At 45.8% G+C, this 25,464-nt stretch overlaps 1 protein-coding gene across 2 annotated transcripts in view; it reads right to left on the reverse strand.

The window, feature by feature from the left end:
- SMAP1 (small ArfGAP 1) overlaps positions 1-25,464 on the reverse strand; it is a 183,387-nt gene that overhangs the window by 30,331 nt on the left and 127,592 nt on the right. For both annotated transcript variants that reach the window (XM_040261404.1, XM_040261403.1), the window contains one exon: positions 460-550. In XM_040261404.1, coding sequence (XP_040117338.1) covers positions 460-550 — 91 coding nt within the window. The remainder of the gene's footprint in view (positions 1-459; positions 551-25,464) is intronic.

Below are 25,464 nucleotides of genomic sequence, written 5' to 3' on the forward strand. Positions count from 1 at the left end.
GATCGAGGTATAAGGCGTGTTGCTTCAGTTAACCAAAATAAAAGCTTTCTTTAAGACAGCACCTTACAATAAGGCTATGCCAGAATTATTTTGCTAAGGGATTCCCTCCGACCCCGCAAAAAGCTAGATAAAGAGAAGAGGGGTGGGAGTAAACGCAACCTCCTCCTCGGTTCAGTGCTGAGGCAGCACGGCCCACCAAGCCTTGGAGACTGCTCTGGCAGCTCCCCTCTCCCTAGGAACTCAGCAGCTGCATTTCTGCGGAAGCGCTGCTGACAGACGCCAGCTCCCTTATGAAGATTTCCCTTTTTGTGGGAACACAGCAAACTAACCACAGTGTGTCCAAATTCAGTTAACAGGTCTCTTTGGCACACTGACGATAAAGCTATTCTAGTAAATGCAAGTCAGGGTTTCAACTGTTTTGTAGCTCTAACGGTAACGTTTTTTTTTTTTTTTACTTACCAAGTCCTAAAAGATCAACAGTGGGCTCTGCAGCTTTTTTAGGGCTGGTACTTTTTTTAGGTTCCAATTGCTGATCTTCTTTCTTCTGCAGCTTTAAAGTAAATAACCAGATTTATTATTTTTTTTCAAATAAATTGAACAAGACTGTTAAGCCTCAATTAGGCATACTTTTGATAACGTTAATACAATGTAGCATATGAAGCACAGTATGATAAACCTAGAGTGTTTATTATCATAAACTGGTTAACACAATCACTCAACTTGAAATGATAAACTGGACATGTTAGGACCCCAAGATGGTAAATACAGAACTTTAATCTTAATGTACTGGTTCTTAAGCATCTAAACTCTTTAGGTGAACGTTGTATACTTCGCAGCAGTACCTGCTCCCTGTGCCGCTGGGCGGGCCCCAAAGCCTGAGCGCAAAGCACATCTCTCTTCTCCAGGCTGCCAGCACAGGCGGGACCCAGCTGACGCGCGGGCAGCACTCACTCTACTGAGCCCCACAGACATGCCGCTGCTCACAAACGGAACGTCTGCAGCAGCCAGCGTGGAGCACTTTTCCTGCATCTGCTCACTCTGTGTCTCTGGGTTGCAAACATTTCATCCCTATTATATCTGTTATGGTGCTCCGTGATCAGTGACCTTTGATGCTACCCTGGAACTGTTCTGGGGTGCCGTGAACCACACCCACATAAGGCAGCCATCAATAAATGTGTGTCCTGACTGCTCCACAAATCGACGGCTCCCCATTCCCTCCCTTGCTTCGGGGCCGCCCTGTTCCCTGAAACACAGCAAGACTGAAACCAGGCCAATCAGTAACCCTACAGGGGTATCCAAGTGCTGAAGGAAAGGAACGGTCCCATGTCCCTCACTTTAAATTAAAAGCTAGAGATGATTAAGCTCAGTGAGGAAGGAACGCTAAAGGCCAAGACAGGTCGAGAGTAGGGCTTCTGTACCCAACAGCCAAGTTGTGAATGTAAAACAGGAAGTGTTACTCCAGTGAACACATGCATGATAAGAAAACAAATACAGTCTTAGTGCTGACACAGAGAAAGCTTTAGTGGCCTGGACAGAAGATCAAACCAGCTACACCATTCCTTTAACCCAAAGTCTAATCAGAGCAGAGCTTAACCTCCCTTCAACCTTAGAAAGCTGACAAAGGTAGAGAAGTCGCAGAAGAAACCTCTGAAGCCAGCAGAGGCTGGTCCGTGAGGTGCTGAGGACAGAGGTGCCTCCATAATGTAGAAGTGTGAGGTGAAGGAGCAAGTGCTGATGTGGCAGCTACAGCAAGTTATCCAAGAGCTAGCAAAGACAATGCATGAAGGTGGCCACACCGAACAACAGGTTTTAATGCAGATCAAACGATCTTCAATCAGAAGACGCATCTAGGACTTTCACAGCTAGAGACGAGAAGTCACTGCCTGGCTGGAAAGCTTCAAACGACAGGCTGACACTCCTGTTAGGAGCTAATATAGCTGTTGGCTTAAAAGCTGAATGCCTGTTTACCATTCAAAACTCCTGGAGCCCTTAAATTACGCTCAGTCTATGCTGCCTGAGCCCTGTAAGTGGAACAAATGAGCTGCATGACAGAATATCTCAAAGATGGTGATCCCTCTGTTGAATCTGAAAGCCTCTTGAAAAGGATTTGCCGTTCTAGATGCCATTGAGAACATTCGTGATTTGTAAGAAGAGGCCCAAATATCAACATTAACAGGAGTCTGGAAGAAGCTGGTTCCAATCCCCATGGATGAGTTTGGAGGGTTCAAGGCTTTATAAAGGAAGGAACTGCAGATGCGATAGGAACTGCGCAAGAACTGAAGCTAGAAGCGGTGCCTGAAGATGTAACTGCATCGCTACAATCCCAGGGTGAGACCCTCACAGAGGAGGAGCTGCTTCTTATGGATGAGCAAAGAAAGCCGTTTCTTGGGATGGAATTTGCTTCTGGTGAGGATGCTGTGAACATCAGTGAATGACAACAGAGGATGTAGAATGTGACATAAACTTAGTTGATAAACTGTGCTGACGACACTTCAGCATGTCATCTTACCACAGGAGGCAGGTCTCACCTCCACGCCGCTGACTGCTGACTGTCCCGAGTGGCGGTTGTTGAAAGCTGGAGTGGTTGTGGCAATTTCTTAAAATAAGACAGTGATGAAGTCTGCCACATCTACTGACTTCCTTTCACAAACAATTTCTCTGTGGCATATGATGGCTGTTTAATGGTATTTTACCCGCAGCAGAATTTTTAAAACTTGGAGTCATATTTCTAACTACAAGCTGATACTTTGTAAACCCCCTCCCTCAGCACACTTCATCCACTCTCACCCCCATCCTTGCCTCTGGCAACCTCCAATCTGTCCTCTGTGTCCACAAGCTTCCTTGTTTGTTTAGTTTCCACACACAAGTGAGGCTATATGTACCTGTCTTTCTCTGACTTAATGTTACTGAACATAATACCCTCACAGTCCATCCATATCGTTATAAATGGCGAGACTTCCTTCCTTTTTATGGCTGAATAATATTCCATGGAATATACCACCTACCTCTCTTAAGTCAAGAAAATACGACATTCATTCTATCACTCATTCATTTCTCAAACCACTCCTACAAGATCATTTCTTCAACTACCTAAAGAATTCACAGCTTAGTTGTTACATGAGTTCGTTTTTTGATAGCTATACAAATATATAACTTTCTAAAAACATATATCTCCCCTTACTTGTTTTTGGTCACTACTGTCTGTCTCAGAATATTTTTTTTTACTAACTAGCCTACCACAATAGATATCGATTCTTTAATAACCTTCTCAAACATAATTATCAGCCTGAAACTGTATTTAATTCTCAGAAATTTAACATAATCCATTTCACATTCTCTTTTTCAACATTCAACACAGGTTTGAGACATGCTTGTTAGCAAAATAATTTCAAAGAAAGCACAGTCTACAATAACAAAATAAGCAACTCTTTTCAACTGAATACTTAAACTGCTACACCTTCTTTCTCTGTTTTTGTTTCTTTAACTGGACAACCTGTGTTACTACAAACGCTTCAGTCCGTAAGGGAACTGGGGACTGAGCAGCCACAAGCACACAGACGTCCAGTCCTCCCGGGACAGGTCTTCCCTGGTTACAGCCCTGGCTGTGATGCTCTGGGTATTACACCTACAAGTATCACATGTCTGCTGTTAGTGTTTAGTCACCAAGTCGTGTCTGTCTTTGCAATCCCATGGACGGAAGCCTGCCAGGCTCCTCTGCCCACCACTTTTCAGGCAAGAACACTGGAGTGGGTTGCCATTTCCTCCTCCAGGGGATCTTTCCCCCAGGGACTGAACCCACGTTTCCTTTGTTTCCTGCACCTTAGGCAGATTCTTTACCTGCTAAATGATCAGGGATATAACTGAGGTATGTGAAATACAGCTATAAAGTATAGTTTCTTAAAGCCAAATTTTAGAAGACCTAAGAAGGAAAATGCTATTGTCTTGTCAGAATTTGGGGCTGGCAAAGAACACAGTGTGAGAATAGTAAGTCAAGAGCTTGACAAGCACATGCTTCCTCATGAACTTTCTCCCTGTTGATATTCCACACTCAGCTTAAACATGTCAAGCAGTATGTACAGAAGCGTTCCACTTCGAATTCTCCTGCATATCACGTATGGAATTTGCTTTTTAATAAATGAAGAATGAAGCTGGCTGTCAAAAGAATAAAATTAAGCCATCTATAATTTATTAAACAAACTTTCCTAATAAACAAGAACACAGGTTTACTTAGACAAAGCTATTTTATAAAATGTAATTTCCTTAGATTCATACTGAGCAAATGTCTCATTCAAATGATTAAAATCTGTATTAGCAGAGGAATCTGTATTCGCAAAGCCCTCACCAGGCCGATCTTCCGTAGCTCATAAAGCCACCCCTCAGAAGGGAACTGAGCCAAAACCACGTGGTCTCCAGCTCCTACGTTCACCACCATTCCTACCCTAGGACACAACAGAAGCAAGAGCTTAGCCTCTGGAAAGTGACTCACTCTGCTTAGCTGACCAACTAATGTAAATAATAGTGTTAATACACAAGAATAGGGAAGCTATATGACTTTTTAACGTCTAGACGTAATTATTAGAATTTTTCTTTAAAAACTATTATCTCCAATCACGCCTTAGCTAGTCTGTCTATAATCAGTGTCCTTTCACATCCACAGACTCACACAGGTAGATGAGACAACACACAGTTTAACGCTCTCATTTTCAAGTGATATTCAGGCAGTGGTGTTTACCTTGCGGTCTGCAGGGAAGACAGGAAGGCGTATGACAAGTAGGAAGGGAGAGGCACCCAAGGAAGAAAAGCAAGTGTGGGAAAGACCGCGGGCCTACCCGCCTAACCCAGAGGCCGAGTGTATGGAGGCGACACAAGGCGAAACTGACAGAGCTGGGCCACACTGTGCAAGGATCTGAACAGCCCACGAGAGCTAGGAGCTGGATGAATTTTCAAGGTGAGTTGCAAAAGCAAAGCTACTCCTGGGGTGGTGCGCCAGGCACAGGAACGGCCCTGCTAAAGGAGAAGACGACCACCACCACCTTGGCCAAGGGCTGTGTGGCTGAGACACAGACAGACCAACGCCCGGGAAGACAGCCCCGAAGCTGCCACCTCCCCACAGCCCGAAACCGGAACACTCCCTAACAAGCTGCTCAACAACACACCGTTCCCAGAATACTCTCATCTCGGAGCCTTATGAAATCCCAACAGCAGGATTTAAGCTTTACTTCAATTTTTAGTAAAAATTTATGAATGATAAGCTACTCCAAGCTGTTGGGTTGTATGACATCATATACTCCAAAGCAGAACCAGAATTCAGACTGGGTCATCTATGCTGTTCACACATTAAAGTGCCTCAGTGGCATGGTATCAGTAATTAATACAAGTCACTCTCTGACATTCCTACTATATTCTGATAGATATAATAACCATAAGTTTGTGTGTGCTTTCACAATCAAATTATATACAACCTGAGAATTAATCTTGCACATGACTCCTGCTTATTATTATTACCCCAATCTTACTGTTTTATTATTTAGAATCTTGTTCAAGTTTCTTTTTTCTTTATCATTCTTTACAGATTTTTTTCACATTAAGGCTGTCATTACTTAGTGTACTCTGCTTCTGAATTTTATACTCTTTCTTAAACCTTATTTTTAGATCCAATTTAGAACGTAATCTATATTTGATTGTGTGTCCCCACTCATATGGACATCTGTTAGTAAATGGCTCTCATGGCCTAGGGACACTATAATACCATCTCAAAAAATATTTCCCTGGGCTGGATAAGTAGCAAAAATTTATATAAATTTCAAAACAAGACAGAGCCTTAGACAACATTTACCCCAGTCACTACGTGACACAGGAAGCATTGCTGGGACATCTCACCTATGGGGCCGCTCTTGGTAAAAATCCCAGTACTGCGGATTCAGTGGACACGATGGTATAGCATATTTTACATGCAGAAAATCTAAACATTAGAAAGGTTCTCTTCAGGCAGCCTGTCCCATCTACTCACTTATCCCTGTTCTCAACACGGCCACTCAGCAGAGGAATGAGTGAACACCCCTCAGCAGCACCGGCAGACCACTTTTTCCCACCCAGCTCTCTGCCACCTAAAATCCTCTGAGGTTGTCTTTTGTGCCATTATATTCAGGGCACTTTCGGGTCCAGCTCATTTACTTCAGAATTGTACTGTTCTCCAAGTCTGGGTCAGTCTCCTGTGGGGTCACTGCTCCTTTCTCCTGGGTCCTGGTGTGCACAAGGTTCTGTCTGTGCCCGCCAAGACTCTGTTTCCCAGTCCTGTGTGGTGGGGTCAATGGTGATCTCCTCCAAGAGGGCTTATGCCATGCCCAGGTCTGCTGCACACAGAGCCCCCGTGGCAGGCCACTGCTGACCCGTACCTCCGCAGGAGACACCCCCAGCACTCAAAGGCAGGTCTGGCTAAGTCTCTGAGGGTTCTCCTGGTGCACACAAGGTTTTGCTTGAGCTCTCTGAGCATCTCTGGCCAGTACAGGGTTGGATTCTAAATGTGATTTTGCCCCTCCTACCGTCTTGTTGGGGCTTCTCCTTTGCCCCTGGATGTGGGGTATCTTTTTTTGGTGGGATCCAACATTCTCCTGTCGATGGCTGCTCAGCAACGAGTTGTAACTCTGGAGTTTTTGCCGGAGAGGAGCACATGTCCTTCTGCTCCGCCATCAAGCAAGAACACTGATGTGGTTTACCACTGCCCTCTCCGGTGGACAACATTTTGTCAGAACTCACCACCATGCCCGGTTGTGGACTTTCTCTCTGCCAACGTTCTTCTACCCAGGAAGTCCTGAAATGTTGCCACTCCTTTAAATCCAAGACTACAGACAGTTCCACTTTTGTAAGGACTGGTATTGTGGACAGTGTATGGTTTTCAGTAACATAGCAACATTTGCTATGTATATAATAACAGCATCTCAATTAGTTTCAATGACATGGAAAAGTTCTGTCTGGAGAAATCAAACTAAACATAAAATCTCTGAAGCTCTGCTGGTGGTGTCATAGGTGTTGACACAAGCATTAGTCGGCAATACTGACTGCAGTATACTCTTGATGGAAGTCAAAAAGAGTGGAAACTCAACATTCAAAAAACCAAGATCATGGCATCTGGTTCCATCACTTCATGGGAAATAGATGGGGAAACAGTGAGAGACTTTATTTTGGGGGGCTCCAAAATCACTGCAGATGGTGACTGCAGCCATGAAATTAAAAGACGCTTGCTCCTTGAAAGAAAAGCTACGACCAACCTAGACAGAATATTAAAAAGCAGAGACATTACTTTGCCAACAAAGGTCCATCTAGTCAAAGCTATGGTTTTTCCAGTAGTCACATATGGATGTGAGAGTTGGACCATGAAGAAAGCTGAGTGCTAAAGAGCTGATGCTTTTGAACTGTGGTGTTGGAGAAGACTCTTGAGAGTCCCTTGGACTGCAAGGAGATCCAACCAGTCCATCCTAAAGAAAATCAGTCCTGAATATTTACTGGAAGGACTGATGCTGAAGCTGAAACTCCAATACTTTGGCCACCTAATGTGAAGAACTGATTCATTGGAAAAGACCCTGATGCTGGGAAAGATTGAAGGTGGGAGCAGAAAGGGACAACAGAGGATGAGATGTTTGGATGGCATCACCAACTCAATGGACATGGGTTTGAGCAAGGTCTGGATGTTGGTGATGGACAGGGAACCCTGGCATGCTACAGTCCATGGGGTCGTGAAGAGTTGGACATGGCTGAGTGACTGAACTGAACTATTACCTAATCTGCTGGTATTTTGTGTTTAAGATTTCCAGAGGAATTGATTCTGTCACATAATAGTTTAACTAACTAAACTTTGTTGCCCTGTCATTTGAAAATGTGAACAATACGACAGTGATACATGCAGTTAATGAAAACGGTGAAGAGAATGAAGCCCGAGACCGAGACTGCAGAATCAAGCACGCTCCGTCGACACTGACTTCACTTCTCTCTGGACTCCTCTGGGCACAGCTGTCCACCCAGCGCACAGTCCACCCAGGACCTGTGTACCAGGCCCCACTGCCTACATTTGGACCAAAGGAGATTTGAAAATTGTGACCACTAAGCTTAGGCTGACACAAACTGTTCTTAGGTAACCTAAGGTAACTAGTGAATGTGGCTAGCACTCTGAAGAAAGGAGTAAATTAAGAAGAAAACTCCATCCACATTCTGCACAGAGTTCACGCCAAGCTCAATGGTACAAGCACTCATGACCCACTTACATTTTCCGTCTAAAGTTCCGGGCGTCTGCCTCTCTCTAAACTTCTGGCTCCCGTCTTAGGTCTCAGTTTGGACAGCATCTCAAAGAGCGGCCTACATGCTTCACATGCCAGGCCCACCAAGGCTCTCACTGCTCAGCACAAACACCCGGTACCTACGCAAGTAAGTTCCCTTAAAATGCTGTGCAGGAGTTTTTGTGAGGATTAAAATAACATGTAGTCTTTTTCATAGAGCTGGTACATAATAGGTGCTTCAAAACTGGCAGCTGGTGGTGGCTGTGGGGCTACCTTTTAGAAATCCCTGCCAGAATCGGAAGTATTAGGGACACAAAAATGAGTAAAACATGATTCCTTACCTTAAAAAGAATTCATTCTAGTGAAGCAAACAGCTGCAGACCTAACTGCAGTTCGGTGTGGCCCAGCGCGGTAATGGAGGAAGAGCTCGGCAGGGGGGGCACAGCGCAGGGCTCAGCCACATCTGAGTACCGTCCTGCGACGGGCAGCCCCATGGCCCAGCTGCCTGGGACACCCCCACTCAGTGCCTGGGAGTCCAATGTCAGCTTCCACCCATAAAAGGACCCAGTTTGGAATACCCACACCAATTTCTTATCCCTGTATGCGCAGCAGTTTGGAGGTTTGAAGGGAAGGGAAAAGAGGGTAGGGTTTTTTTTTTTTTGGTAATTCACCACTTACTGATTACAGCAAAAGTAGTAAAGAAAGGATAATTAAATGGGGCCCCGCTGAAAGGGGCCAGCCCTCAACCATCACACCTGTGCACAGAATGCCTGGGGGGCCTGCTGCCAAAGCCTCCAGCTCCCTGGTTCTGGAAAGGGTTACCCTCACCATGACCTACTGAATGTCAGCCCTCAACACCAGGGTTTGGAAGGAAAGGAGGGAGGGAAAGGAAAGCATTAGCCAACACCCACATCTCAAACCCAGTCTGGACACTTTCCAGCTGTGTGGGAACAGTCAAAGGGTCACTAACACCTCTCTGAGCAGCTACAGCCTGCACAGTCCCCCGAGAGCCCAAACAAGGCTTAACACTCAGATGCTGTATCTGGAAATTCACCGTCTTCTCTTTGAATGTGATTCTGCAAACACAACAGGACAAGAGAATGCAGGCTGATCTCGAGAGAGGCCGTGTGCGGCCCCTCGGGGCCCTGTCTCACCTGGGCACAGAACGTCACCCCGGGCCCCCTCGTGGGATGAGAACAAGGCACACGGAGAGGCGGGCCTGACACCCCGGGGCCATGATGTCTCCTCTCAAAGCACGCGGTGGCAAGGGCATGATTCTAGACACAAGAAAGGCCCAGAACTCCTTTCTCACCTCTGCCAAGGACCTCCCACGGTTCCCTCCCCTCTCAGTCTCCTCACAGAATATGCGCGTATCTAGAAGGGAAGCAAGAACATCACAACCACTTCTGTGCACTGTTCCCAACAGGCTGCGACTCGGGACCCTGTGCCACAGTTCCAGCCCCTGAACACAGGTCTACTCCAACAACACACGGGACTACAAGAACTAAAAGCAAGTCACAGGGCAGACCACAGGGTCTCCCCAACCCTCACCCAAACTGGAGTGATAGGAGAATACAGAGAATAGTAACTCATGAGACTTGAAACCAGCACCAAGGTAGAGCTGGGGCCCAGGACAGGCTACCCCAAAATATGCCTCAATGACATACTGATCATTCTAAATCAATGCTGCGTGCGAAATAGCAGTGGGGGGTGAGGGGGAAAGAATAAACAACCCCGACCCTCTGACCCTCCGCTGAGCACCGGGAAGCAGGAAACGAGTCTCCCGTGTGCAGGTCTCCTCCCTAACTGGGAGGAGAGAAAGCTGCATGAACACACTTTGCTACCCGGGGATGGGAAACACCCCGCTTCAGTGCCCTTGGCCATCCCGTCCCACCTACAACGGGGAACCCGAGGCACTTCGACAGCGCACAGCCCAGGGATGCAGCCTCGAACAAAGACGAGACCTAACCACAGTCTCCAGAACACTGCCCTGCCCACAGGCCCGCTGACTGGGGTTCCTTGGCCTAGTACATCACATTGCACTCAGCCTCAGAAAAAATGAGGCCTACAAAGAGGCAAAAAACACAGTCTGAAAAGATACACTAAGCATCAGACCCAGACTCAGATACAGCAGGGATGCAGAAATTATCAGACTGAATTTAAAACAACTATATTTACTATGCTAAGGGCTCTAACGGAAAAAGTAGATGGCATGCCAGGAACAGACAGGTAATGTAAGCAGACAAATGGAAATTTTAAGAACTCAAAAACGGCACAGATTGAAAACATGTAACAGAAATAAAGAATGCCTTTAATGGGCTTAGCAGCAGCAGACTGAACATGGCTGAAGAAAGGACCTCTGAGCTTAAGCGAACATCAACAGAAACTTCCAACGTGAAAAAGACTGGGGTGGGAAAGGGACTACATCTAAGTGGGACGACCACAGAAGATGCAATCTTCACACACTGGGGACCACCAGAAGGAAAAGAAAGAGGGCAACAGGAGCAGAAGAGACATCTGAAGCCACCCTGACAGAATGTCCCCAGATTAATGCTGGGTATCCAACTGCAGACCCAGGAAGGCCAGGGAACACCGAGCAAGATACACGCTAAAAACAACTATGCCGAGGCACGTCCTTTTCAAAGCACATAAAATCAAACACAAAGAAAAACTCCTCAAAGAAGCCAGAGGGGGGAAACAAAACCTATTGAAAAAGAACAGAGAGAAGAATTACATCTAACTGCTCCCTAGGAACCTTGCAAGCAAGAAAGACACCCAACTCAAATCTCAAATATTTAAACTGTTGGAAGAAAAAACCTCATAAACTTATAACTCTTTATCCTGTGAAATTATCCTTGAAAAGTAAAGACTTTCTGAGACAAACAAGGACAGAGGGAATTTGTTGCCAGCAGACTTGCCATGCAAGAAATGATAAAAGAAATTCTCTAGAATGAATGAAAATGATGTAGATCAGAAACTCAAAACTAAATAAAGAAAGAGAGAAAAATCAGAGGATGAACAAGAGGATAAAATAGGATAATTATTACAGCACTGCCTTGTGAACTTTAAAATAAAAATACACTATAAACATTTGAGATTTAAATGGAACAATCGTAACTTGACTCTTCTGACTCTTTCCTTGCTGGCTTATGCATCTTCATGTCACCAGGTACTAGGCGGGAACACAGGATCACCAGACATGCTCCAGTGAAACGATACTAACATTAGCCTCCTTTATCAGATACCATGTATTGTCTCAAGATTTCCTTCACAGGCTGATTGTGAGCTCTCTAAAAATTACAGCAACTTATTACTAACTCACAGGAAACCTAGAGGTTTGCATCGTTTCACTCTTTGCATTAAGATGATACATTCAGTCTACAGCAGAAACAGAAATTCAGCATCAGAAACCATTCACTCAGTTCTCAAACACACATGTGGTGTTTCTCCATTGAAGGTTCTTGGTTTTAGTAAACTAAAATACCAGTTAATAAAATGAAATCACTGTTAGCAAAGAACAGAATGGATATTCTGTAAGATACTTTTGGAATGATACTTTATATATTATTAGCAAGGTAACATTATCTGATAGTTAATATGTCAAATTCTTATTAAAGTATTCTAGTAATCTGGTAAGAAATCCAACCAAAGACACAGTTTTACGTTACTATGGCCAACACAACCACAACTAACAACTGGTAATTATTAAGTTCACATGCAGTAAACCCATGTTCTAATTTTTTTACTTTAACATCATCCCGCCCTATACCATACCACTACAATGACTAGCCAGCCAGCCCTATTACCAACTGCTACAATGATTAAGGTCATCCTGCCCTACTACAATACTGCTACAATTAATAACGTTATCCCTGCCCCTACTACACACTGCTACAATGACTAACATCATCCCCCCCTACTACACACTGCTACAATGAGTAAGGTCATCCAGCCCTACTACACACTACTATAATGACTAACATCATCCCAAGGCCTACTACACACTGCTACAATGACTAAGGTCATCCCGCCCCTACTACACGCTGCTACAATGACTAACGTCATCCCGCCCTATTACCACACTGCTACCTTACCAATAGCTGTGTAAAGAAGAGAGGCGAAAAGCAAAGGAGAAAAGGAAAGATACAGGCACCTGAATGCAGAGTTCCAGAGAATAGCAAGAAGAGATAAGAAAGCCTTCTTCAGCGATCAATGCAAAGAAATAGAGGAAAACAACAGAATGGGAAAGACTAGAGATCTCTTCAAGGAAATTAGATACCAAGGGAACATTTCATGCAAGGATGGGCTCGATAAAGGACAGAAATAGGATGGACCTAACAGAAGCAGAAGATATTAAGAAGAGGTGGCAAGAATACAGAAGAACGGTACAAAAAAAGATCTTCACGACCCAGATAATCACGATGATGTGATCACTAATCTAGAGCCAGACATCTTGGAAAGTGAAGTCAAGTGGGCCTTAGAAAGCATCACTGCGAATAAAGCTAGTGGAGGTGATGGAATTCCAGTTGCGCTGTTTCAAATCCTGAAAGATGATGCTGTGAAAGTGCTGCACTGAATATGCCAGCAAATTTGGGAAACTCAGCAGTGGCCACAGGACAGGACTGGAAAAGGTAAGTTTTCATTCCAATCTCAAAGAAAGGCAATGCCAAAGAATGCTCAGACTACCGCACAATTGCACTCATCTCACATGCTAGTAAAGTACTGCTCAAAATTCTCCAAGCCAGGCTTCAGCAATACATGAACCGTGAACTCCCTGATGTTCAAGCTGGTTTTAGAAAAGGCAGAGGAACCAGAGATCAAATTGCCGACATCCTCTGGATCATGGAAAAAGCAAGAGAGTTCCAGAAAGACATCTATTTCTGCTTTATTGACTATGCCAAAGCCTTTGACTGTGTGGATCACAATAAACTGTGGAAAATTCTGAGAGAGATGGGAATACCAGACCACCTGACCTACCTCTTGAGAAATCTGTATGCAGGTCAGGAAGCAGCAGTTAGAACTGGACATGGAACAACAGACTGGTTCCAAACAGGAAAAGGAGTACGTCAAGGCTGTATATTGTCACCCTGCTTAAACTTATATGCAGAGTACATCATGAGAAATGCTGGGCTGGAAGAAGCACAAGCTGGAATCAAGATTGCCAGGAGAAATATCAATAACCTCAGATATGCAGATGACACCACCCTTATGGCAGAAAGTGAAGAGGAACTAAAAAGCCTCTTGATGAAAGTGAAAGTGGAGAGTGAAAAAGTTGGCTTAAAGCTCAACATTCAGAAAATGAAGATCATGGCATCTGGTCCCATCACTTCCTGGGAAATAGATGGGGAAACAGTGGAAACAGTGTCAGACTTTAGTTTTTTGGGCTCCAAAATCACTGCAGATGGTGACTGCAGCCATGAAATTGAAAGACGCTTACTCCTTGGAAGAAAAGTTATGATCAACCTAGATAGTATATTCAAAAGCAGAGACATTACTTTGCCAACAAAGGTCCGCCTAGTCAAGGCTATGGTTTTTCCTGTGGTCATGTATGGATGTGAGAGTTGGACTGTGAAGAAGGCTGGGCGCCGAAGAATTGATGCTTTTGAACTGTGGTGTTGGAGAAGACTCTTGAGAGTCCCTTGGACTGCAAGGAGATTCAGCAAGTCCATTCTGAAGGAGATCAGCCCTGGGATTTCTTTGGAAGGAATGATGCTAAAGCTGAAACTCCAGTACTTTGGCCACCTCATGCGAAGAGTTGACTCATTGGAAAAGACTCTGATGCTGGGAGGGATTGGGGGCAGGAGGAGAAGGGGACGACAGAGGATGAGATGGCTGGATGGCATCACTGACTCGATGGACGTGAGTCTGAGTGAACTCCAGAGGTTGGTGATGGACAGGGAGGCCTGGCGTGCTGGGATTCATGGGGTCGCAAAGAGTCAGACACGACTGAGCGACTGAACTGACAGTGACTAACGTCATCCCTCCCTACTACAAACACTGCTATAATTAGTTTTCCCCTCTGGTCCCCACACCCACCTGCCAACCCAAGCTGGCCTGTTTCCTTTTCTCCTGCTGCTGCTGCTGGTGCTAAGTCACTTCAGTCGTGTCTGACTCTGTGTGACCCCACAGACGGCAGCCTACCAGGCTCCCCCGTCCCTCGGATTCTCCAGGCAAGAACACTGAGATGACGGAAATCCTCTCTCTTTGGCACCTGGCTGTGGCTGCTTCAGAATAACACAATGCTTATCTTTGAACACTTCACTTCCAAGCTTTATGTCTTCCTTCAAACCAGAGGAAAGATAGATAACCCCAATCTCCTATCTCACGGTTCTGCCAGAGAAATGTGGGCCCTCGGTTTAGCACCACTACACTCGAGGGATGTGAGGAAAAGCTTTCAAAGCAACTAAACACACCATACAATTTATCAGGTATTTTACCAACAAATGATGAAAGATTATTAGGTACAAAAAATTACTGCTCCAGTTCCAAATGGAGAGACCAAAACGAAAGCTGCAAAGGATCCCCAGCAGGCCTGGGTAACCGACAGAAATGACTGCCTACACTGCTGCACGTGCACGGACCCCGTGCATTCCAGGTCCCCGTGACCAACAGCACCTCACTGCCGGCAGAACATCAGGCCAGGAGCCCTGGCATCGCTTCCCGACTGTCTCATCACACTCGGTCCCCCGGTGCTTATGTCCTTACCAGTCTCAGGCAAATAAAATTGAACGTGGGTCCTAAATTCCTCGTCTCTACAGAACGCCTGGCTGGGTGTATGTACAGCTGGGTGTCCCCAAGGCCTCGTGACACATTTCCATACAGCTTACCCGTAGTGCACCAGAATCTCAGTGTAGGAAAACTTCTTTTAAATTGGCAAAGCCCCTGTACATATTCTACGATTATTAAAGACAAATTAGTTTAGCTATTAGCACCATATTAACTAACCCTCTTAGCACTGCAAATTTATTAACAATTCATTCACTAGCAACTCTTCAATAGCTACAGATACTACTTTTAAAAAATATCTTCTACAGTCTGGCTAAATACTTTCCAGTATTACAAAGGTGGTCTTACCTTTTTCTCTTATTTTTAAAAAGACTGCCCCACGGTGGGTAATTAAAAGTATCAGTTCACTTCAGTCACTCGGTCATGTGTGACTCTCTGCGACCCCAAGGAGTGCCCCATGGTGGGTAATTAAAAGTTATCAGTTGGAGGAAAAAGCATCCTGAACACGACAGTGTTTACCTGCTCCCCGCAGGCCCACTGGTCAGTTATGTGTTTAACCACCTCTGAGGCCTTGGTCCATCCAACACTCACTGGGCAGTCAAGGGATGCGACAAGGATCTGTCTGCACCACAAGCAAGGCTGACAGTGGAGAGTGCAACCTGGCTCTAGTCTGAAGGCCCAGTGCCCTTCTTCCCTCAGCTCCCCCCATGTCCACTTCCCACGCAGCCTCCCTGCCAGCCCATCATAAAGAGGGCCATTTCTACATCATCGTTTTCCACAACAAATGCTGGCTCTACCAACAGTCATTTACTCAATAATTAAGCCTCAACATAGGTGCTCAGCAACGTCTGAGGCAATGACATTCTACAGTCTGCATTGTGGGATGTGTGGAGGAGGTACAGAGGAGAGAAGCAAATAAACACCCACAAATGAAGCCGCAGTGTTCAGGGCCACTGCTGTTGCTCAGTCACTAAGCTGTGTCCGACTCTTCGTGACCCCAAGGACCACAGCACGCCACACCTCCCTGTCCATCACCAACTCCCAGAGCTCGCTCAAACTCATGTTCATTGAGTCGGTGATGCCATCCAACCATCTCATCCTCTGTCGTCCCCTTCTCCTCCCTCCTTCAATCCCTCCCAGCATCAGGGTCTTTTCCAATTAGTCAGCCCTTCCCATCAGGTGGCCAAAGTACTGGAGCTTCAGCTTCAGCATCAGTCCTTCCAATGAGTATTCAGGACTGATTTCCTTTAGGATGGACTGGTTGGATTTCCTTGCAGCCCAAGGGACTCTCAAGCATCTTCTCTAACACCACAGTTCAAAAGCTTCAATTCTTTGGCACTCAGCTTTCTTTATAGTCCAACTCTCACATCAGTACATGACTACTGGAAAAATCATAGCTCTGACTAGATGGACCTTTGTTGGCAAAGGGATTTCTCTGCATTTTAACATGCTGTCTAGATTGGTCACAGCTTTTCTTCCAAGGAGCAAGCGTCTCTTAATTTTGAGGTTGCAGTCACCAGCCACAGTGATTTTGGAGCCCAGCAAATAAAATCTGCTACTGTTCTCACTTTTCCCCATCTATCTGCCATGAAGTGATGGGACCAGATACCACGATCTTCATTTTAGAATGTTGAGTTTTAAGCCAGCTTTTTCACTCTCCTTTTTCACTCTCATCAAGACGCTCTTTAGTTGCTCTTTGCTTTCTGCCATTACAGTGGTATCATGTGCGTGTCTGAGGTTGTTGACATTTGTCCTGGCAATCTTGATTCCAGCTTGTACTTCATCCAGCCCAGCATTTCACGTGATGTATTCTGCATAGAAGTTAAATAAGCAGGGTGACAATATACAGCCTTGATGTACTCCTTTCACAATTTGAAACCAGTCTATTGTACCACATCCAGTTCTAACTGTTGCTTCTTGACCTGCATACAAGTTCCTTAACAAACGGGTAAGGTAGTCTGTTATTCCCATCTCTTTAAGAATTTTCCACAGTTTCTTGTGATCCACACAGTCAAAAGCTTCAGTGTAGTTAATGAAGCAGAAGTAGATGTTCTTATGGAATTCTCTTGGATAGGTATCAGGGGGTAAGTTAAAATAGGGCATCACAGTCAAGAATGACTAGAGACCTCTGAATACTTTGAATTAGATGCTCAGGGTAGGCCTGTGTCTAAGGTGCTGTTTAAAGCAAACTGAACGACCAGAAGGCAGGACCCAAGAGAAGATGTGGGAAAGCATCCCAGTCAGGGGAAGGTGGAGACAGGCCATTCCGGGGCACAGCACGGGGGTGGCTGAGACAGAGTGAGGACAGGAGGGGAGATCGGATGTGAGACGTGCAAGGGGATCTCAGAGGACAAGGCCCGAGGAGCTGATACCATTCTGTGCGCAACAGGAAGACATGGGACATGATCCCATATATCTTCAAAAAAGACAGCTCAGAGGAAAAAGGAGAGCACTCGGAGGGAAAGGGGGTGCACTCGGAGAGAAAGGGGGCACATTTAGAGGCTACTGCAGAGCCCTGGGGACAGAGAGCAGCGGCCAGCATGGGATGGGAAAAGCAAGGATGGACAGAGGCAGCCGCTGGGATTGACTGGTGGAAGGAAGAGTCAAAGGTACAGGGGCACTGGGTCAACTCCGACTTTTGCCTTAAGCAACTCAGTGAGCCTACCTTACTGGTGGCATCTTGACATTGGGGAAGCAGCAGGCAGGGGAGGAGCCACACCTCTTGTACCCAGTCGTGACAAGGGGAACAGAGAACAGAAAACCCTGGTCAAGCCCAGATACGGCCCGAGGAGCCTGTCTGTGCACACAGCACGGGTAAAGCTGCAGGGCTGGCAGAGAGAACAGAGGAGGGGACCCAGGAGGTACCTGGGGACTCACTTCTCGGGATCTAGGAGATGAGCTGGGGCCAACAGAGGATACTGAGAAAGAACAGGAAAGAAGTGAAACTACAACCAGGAGAAAGGGGCTGGCGGACACCAAGACAAGAGCACGTGGTCAGGAAGAGAGAGTGGTCATCTGTACAGAAAACTGATGAGAACTCAGCAAGCAGAAAACTCCATGGGACCCGGCAACAAGGAGGTAACTGGCAACCTGGATCCGGGGAGACTGTCAGAACAGAGGTGCAGATGGAAATGTGAGTTGAATGCAGTTAGGGGGAAACCTCAAAAGAGAAAACAGTAAAAAGGATCAGATGAACCTTTCAAAAAAGGTGGTAGCTGGAGGTGATCATAGTTGGAGATAATAAGATACAGTAGAGAGGGAAAACCTGGGGAAGCCAGGTGGGGGATGAGGCAGCAGGACCCTGGGAAGGAAAGTGTCCCTGCAGCAGCCACAGGTCCCGGTCCACGGAGCGGCCTTCCCCTCAGGAGAGGAGGGTGGGCCGGGCGTTCTGGGCCGAGAGGGAACGCAAAGACCACCCGCTCCTCAGTCCACGGGAAACAGAGTCACCACTGAAGCGGGACACAGAGTCAGTTTACAGGGGAGAGAAAACGTGAAATAACTCTGGAAAACCAGAATACGAACAGGCCAGGAAGGAGGGACGAGCAGCTGGACAGTAGGCGACATCAAGGCGCACTGAGACCGGCAGCCACGATCTGGACGCCAGAGCAGGCAGCAGGCAGAGGCTGCTCAGCAGAGGGTGCGGGTCAGGGCGGCCGGCCGGGGTCGGGCCCCGCGGGCCAGGCTGAGCGGGGCGCGGGGCGTGGGGCACGCGGACGGTCCAGGACCCAGCAGCTGAGTTGGGGCATGCCATGCAGCTTTCCATCCTGGGGCCCATCTTCGAGAATGGTCTCCCCTCTGTATCTGGCTTTCCCTGATCAAATCCTTGTGCGACCGTGACCTGCACATGATGAGAGCCATTTTCCAACTACATTATCTGCACGGAATCCTTTCATATTACGGGTACACAACTGCAGTGACCAGAGAGTGAAGATTTCTCCCTAAGAACCTCCTATATACAATGGCTAGTATGCAAGGCAAAAAATAAAATAAAACCTACCAGAAAAGCGAGATGACGGGGAAGCAGCGTGAAAAGATCAAGTGAATCTAAAGCAGATGAGCCAGACACACACACACATACGTCTTCCCCCTACCCTCCCTCCCAGGAAGACTTGAGGATCAGCACGGGTCAGGAAGAGGGAAGGACAGAAGTTAAGGACTTGCACAGGGAGCCTCACCCCCCTGGCTTGAGGGTCTGACTAGCTTCCAGGGAAGCAGAGAGCAGAGGGCAGGCTCAGGGAGACACCCCCAGCAGAGACCGAAGGTTTCCTCCTCTCTTCTTCCTCTGCTCCTCATCCTTCTCCAGACTACAAGCTCCCAGTGGGTCCCTGCTTTTTTTCTGATGTCATCTTTACACCCTCAGTGCTAGAAAGGGTGCATCACGTAACAGATGTTCAATAAATATGTAATGCACTTAGTACAGCTGTGCAAAGACAGATATGGACTGACGGTTCTGGAGAAAGCTAGCACAAACAGAACCTAATGCCTTGTCCCTGGAGGCTGATGGAAACGACCTCTCTCGGGTAGACTGGCCCCTGACCTACGGGGCTGCCAGAACAAGAACAAGAAGACCGTATCAAGACGATCAGTTTCCCAAGAGAAAATCATGACTAAACACACCTGACTAGACTGTAAGCTCTAAAGGACAGGGATTTCTGTCTGAGCTGTTCACTACCGACCCCAAGACCTTACACCCATGTCTGTTACAGAGCAGGCATTCCTTACTCATCTGCTGAATAATTTGAGTCTCTCCTCATACTTGGGCAGGTAGGTGGTCCATCCAAATATGCTTATAAACTTTTTTAGCTACTGTTTTAAAATTAAATTTTAATCATGAACACAGGTCTTTCTGACACCAAAGTCCATGTTCTTTTCAGAGTAGGTAGGCGGCTGCAAGCCGGCTCACTAAGCACAGCCGAAAGGAGCTACCCCACGTCCGAGGTCAGGGGCAGCGGCCTAGAATGCCAGGCTGCGACAGCGCAGGAACGGCCAAGAGGAGCTACTCTGCATCCAAGGTCAGAGGCGGCGGCCAGGAGGAGACACCCCGCGTCCGAGGTCAGGGGCGGCGGCCGGGAAGAGACACCCCACGTCCGAGGTCAGGGGCGGCGGCCGAGAGGAGCTACCCCGCGTCTGAGGTCAGTGATGGCCAGGAGGAGACACCCCGTGTCTGAGGTCAGGGCGGCGGCCAGAAGGAGCTACCCCGCGTCCGAGGCCAGTGGCGGCTGGGAGGAGACACGCCACGTCCGAGATCAGGGTGGCCAGGAGAAGCCACCTCACGCCCGAGGCCAGGGGCGGCAGCTGGGAGGAGCCACCCACGCCCGAGCCAGGGCTGACGGCCCCGAGGAGCAACCCGAGGAGTGCTGGCTACACAGGCACAGGAAGGCCTAGAGGAGCTATCCCAGTTGAAGGTCAGGAAGGGTGGCGGTAAGGAGATACCCCTCATCCAAGGTAAGGAACAGTGGCTGTGCTTTGCTGGAGCAGCCGTGAAGAGATACCCCACGCCCAAGGCAAGAGAAACCCAATGGTAGTTGTTGCAAGAGGGCATCAGAGGGCACACACACTGAAACCATACTCACAGAAAACTAGTCAATCTAATCACACTAGGACCACAGCTTTGTCTAACTCAATGAAACCAAGCCATGCCTGCGGTGCAACCGAAGACGGGCGGGTCATGGTGGAGAAGCCTGACAGAATGTGGTCCACTGGAGAAGGGAATGGCAAACCACTTCACTATTCTTGCCTTGAGAACCCCATGAACAGTAGGAAAAGGCAAAATGATAGGATACTGAAAGAGGAACTCCCCAGGTCAGTAGGTGCCCAATATGCTACTAGAGATCAGTGGAGAAATAACTCCAGAAAGAATGAAGGGATGGAGCCAAAGCAAAAACAATACCCAGATGTGGATGTGACTGGCAATAGAAGCAAGATCCGATGCTGTAAAGAGCAATATTGCATAGGAACCTGGAATGTCAGGTCCATGAATCAAGGCAAATTGGAAGTGGTCAAACAAGAGATGGCAAGAGTGAACGTTGACATTCTAACAATCAGCGAACTAAAATGGACTGGAATGGGTGAATTTAACTTAGACAACTATTATATCTACTCTTGCGGGCAGGAATCCCTCAGAAGAAATGGAGTAGCCATCATGGGCAACAAAAGAGTCCAAAATGCAGTACTTGGATGCAATCTCAAAAACGACAGAATGATCTCTGTTAGTCTCCAAGGCAAACAATTCAATTTCACAGTTATCCAAGTCTATGCCCCAACCAGTAACGCTGAAGAAACTGAAGTTGAACGGTTCTATGAAGACCTACAAGATCTTTTAGAACTAACACTCAAAAAAGATGTCCTTTTCATTATAGAAGACTGGAATGCAAAAGTAGGAAGTCAAGAAATATCTGGAGTAACAGGCAAATTTGGCCTTGGAATGCGGAATGAAGCAGGGCAAAGTAATAGAGTTTTGCCAAGAAAATGCACTGGTCATAGCAAACACCCTCTTCCAACAACACAAGAGAAGACTCTACACATGGACATCACCAGATAGTCAACACTGAAATCAGACTGATTATATTCTTTGCAGCCAAAGATGGAGAAGCTCTATACAGTCAACAAAAACAAGACCGGGAGCTGACTGTGGCTCAGATCATGAACTCCTTATTGCCAAATTCAGACTTAAACTGAAGAAAGTAGGGAAAACCGCCAGACCATTCAGATATGACCTAAATCAAATCCCTTATGATTATACAGTAGAAGTGAGAAATAGATCTGATAGACAGAGTGCCTGATGAACTATGGAATGAGGTTCATGACACTGTACAGGAGACAGGGATCAAGACCATCCCCATGGAAAAGAAATGCAAAAAAGCAAAATGGCTGTCTGGGGAGGCCTTACAAATAGCTGTGAAAAGAAGAGAGGCAAAAAGCAAAGGAGAAAAGGAAAGATACAGGCACCTGAATGCAGAGTTCCAGAGAATAGCAAGAAGAGATAAGAAAGCCTTCTTCAGCGATCAATGCAAAGAAATAGAGGAAAACAACAGAATGGGAAAGACTAGAGATCTCTTCAAGAAAATCAGAAATACCAAGGGAACATTTCATGCAAAGATGGGCTTGATAAAGGACAGAAATGGTATGGACCTAACAGAAGCAGAAGATATTAAAAAGAGGTGGCAAGAATACAGAAGAACGGTACAAAAAAGATCTTCATGACCCAGATAATCATGATGATGTGATCACTAATCTAGAGCCAGACATCTTGGAATGTGAAGTCAAGTGGGCCTTAGAAAGCATCACTATGAACAAAGTTAGTAGAGGTGATGGAATTCCAGTTAAGCTGTTTCAAACCCTGAAAGATGATGCTGTGAAAGTGCTGCACTCAATATGCCAGCAAGTTTGAAAACCTCAGCAGTGGCCACAGGACTGGAAAGGTAACTTTTCATTGCCATTCCAAAGAAAGGCAATGCAAAAGAATGCTCAAACTACAGCACAATTGCACTCATCTCACATGCTAGTAAAGTAATGCTCAAAATTCTCCAAGCCAGGATTCAGCAATATGTGAACCGTGAACTTCCTGATGTTCAAGCTGGTTTTAGAAAAGGCAGAGGAACCAGAGATCAAATTGCCAACATCCGCTGGATCATGGAAAAAGCAAGAGAATTCTAAAAAACATCTATTTCTGCTTTATTGACTGTTCCAAACCCTTTGACTGTGTGGATCACAATAAACTGTGGAAAATTCGGAAAGAGATGGGAATACCAGACCACCTGACCTGCCTCTTGAGAAATCTGTATGCAAGTCAGGAAGCAAGAGTTAGAACCAGACATGGAACAACAGACTGGTTCCAAATAGGAAAAGGAGTACGTCTAGGCTGTATATTGTCACCCTGCTTATTTAACTTCTATGCAGAGTACATCATGAGAAATGCTGGACTGGAAGAAACACAAGCTGGAATCAAGACTGCTGGGAAAAATATCAATAACCTCAGATATGCAGATGACACCACCCTTATGGGAGAAAGTGAAGAGGAACTCAAAAGCCTCTTGATGAAAGTGAAAGAGGAGAGTGAAAAAGTTGGCTTAAAGCTCAACATTCAGAAAACGAAGATCATGGCATCCGGTCCCCTCACTTCATGGGAAATAGATGGGGAAACAGTGTCAGACTTTATTTTTCTGGGCTCCAAAATCACTGCAGATGGTGACTGCAGCCATGAAACTGAAAGACGCTTACTCCTTGGAAGAAAAGTTATGACCAACCTAGATAGTATATTCAAAAGCAGAGACATTACTTTGCTGACTAAGGTCCGTCTAGTCAAGGCTATGGTTTTTCCAGTGGCCATGTATGGATGTGAGAGTTGGACTGTGAAGAAGGCTGAGTGCCGAAGAACTGATGCTTTTGAACTGTGGTGTTGGAGAAGACTCTTAAGAGTCCCTTGGACTGCAAGGAGATCCAACCAGTCCATTCTGAAGCAGATCAACCCTGGGATTTCTTCGGAAGGAATGATGCTAAAGCTGAAGCTCCAGTACTTTGGATACCTCATGTGAAGCGTTGACTCATTGGGAAAGACTCTGATGCTGGGAGAGATTGGAGGCAGGAGGTGAAAGGGACGACAGAGGATGAGATGGCTGGATGGCATCACTGACTCGATGGACGTTGAGTCTGAGTGAACTCCGGGAGATGGTGATGGACAGGGAGGCCTGGCATGCTGCGATTCATGGGGTCACAAAGAGTCGGACACGACTGAGCAACTGAACTGAACTGAACTGATCATGTTGCTATTACTTAGCAGAGATGGAATGCTGACTCATACCAGAAACACTTGTATTAGAAACTGTGGACCTAAAACACAAACAACTTGCTATCTCCTGATGGGTATTAGCAGTTGTTTCAGTTAATTCACAGCACACGTTCAGTAGAAGACAGTAACTCCCTATCAGTGACCTCCTTTTTAGAAAACCCTGCTTGATTACTGTGGGACTCCAGGTAAATTTCACTCTCTGAATCTTCTGTTTCTCCTAGTGTAATGACCGTTTGAGGACAATGCAGGGTTTCTGTGAGAATTATCCAGCACCCATAAAATGCTGCACTTGGCAGACACTCAGTGAATCCCCTGACCTTTCTCCCCCTTCTTCCTCCACTTTCTGTTGTAAAAGTAACACACTGAGAGGCCCCAGTTAAGAGCAAACACTCTGAAGGCAGGAAGTTCAGACTCAGATCTCAGCTTGACTACTCAATAGCTGTGTGACCAGGAATAAGTCACCAGAGGTGCATCTCCAGGCTCTCAGCAGTAAATGAGGACAAGCAGAGTATTGAGCTCACAGAGCTGCTGTGAAGACTATGAAATAAAATAATGCCTGCTGAAGGCTCAGAGCAATGCCCTGCAGAGTTAAGCACCAGAAACCACGGACCGTTTCTATTACCCGCAATTACCCATCAAATCTAACTGTCGATCCTTCCATTTGGCTGCAACGTTCTTAAGCACAGGCTTTAACCCAGGAAGACTACCTTTCATCAAAGCATTTATTGAGGAAATATTTCTCCTATTTCCTATTTAAGGAAATTTTAATTTACTGTGAGGGACTGTAACGCATACATGCTCTTACTGACCAGAGTTTTCCTTTCTTTCATTAACTAGGAAATGAAAGCTCTGCACACAGAGTAATTGGATTTCTTCCCTTTTTATTGCCTCAGTTGCAATAAAGGTTTAAACGATTGCAAAAACATTTTAGAAATTTCATGAAGAAAAAAAGTTTCCAATTTACTGTAAGCCAATAACTGAACCTGAAATCTGGTTTTATGCCTCAACTTACACACTCTATATCATCCCAGTTACTTTAACAATAAGTAAGAATTAAGAAGCCATTACAGCTTTGGCTGGTTCCTTTTTCTTCTAGGACTGAGGGTCTTTTAGCATATAGTTATTTAACTAACAAAATAAGGTTACTATCATCTTGCTATTGCTTTCTGTAAGACAATAATTCTTGCTCCAGTTGCTCAATTCTTTCTTTTTTAAACTAGGTAAAACAGTAAGATGAGCACAAACCATCTTGGCTGAAAGAACTTTCATGCAGTACTCAAAATTGTTTCAAGCTGATTAAATTATTTACTCTTTTAATGGTAACCTCTCAACTGCCAGGACCTTCTAGACAGTTTAATAGCACCAACCAACAAAAATACTAGTTTCCATACACGTACCAGATTCTTCTTTTTAAGTGACACTACTAAGTTTTGGTGAAAAACATAAAGCAACTGTAACTATCATGCAATACTGAAGAGAATATAAATTGGTACAATCACTTTGGAAAACTCTTTGGCACAAAGACTAAAGCTGAACATACACATAGCCTCGGACCCAGCATTTCCCCTTTGGTATATACCCAATTAGCTATGTCTATGTTTATGAAAAGGAATGCACAAGAATGTTCACAGCAGCTTCATTCATCAAAGTCCTAAATTAAAAAGTACTCATGTCACCTCC

Source organism: Oryx dammah, unplaced genomic scaffold (assembly GCF_014754425.2).
Source record: "Oryx dammah isolate SB20612 unplaced genomic scaffold, SCBI_Odam_1.1 HiC_scaffold_19, whole genome shotgun sequence".
Taxonomy (NCBI): Eukaryota; Metazoa; Chordata; class Mammalia; order Artiodactyla; family Bovidae; genus Oryx; species Oryx dammah.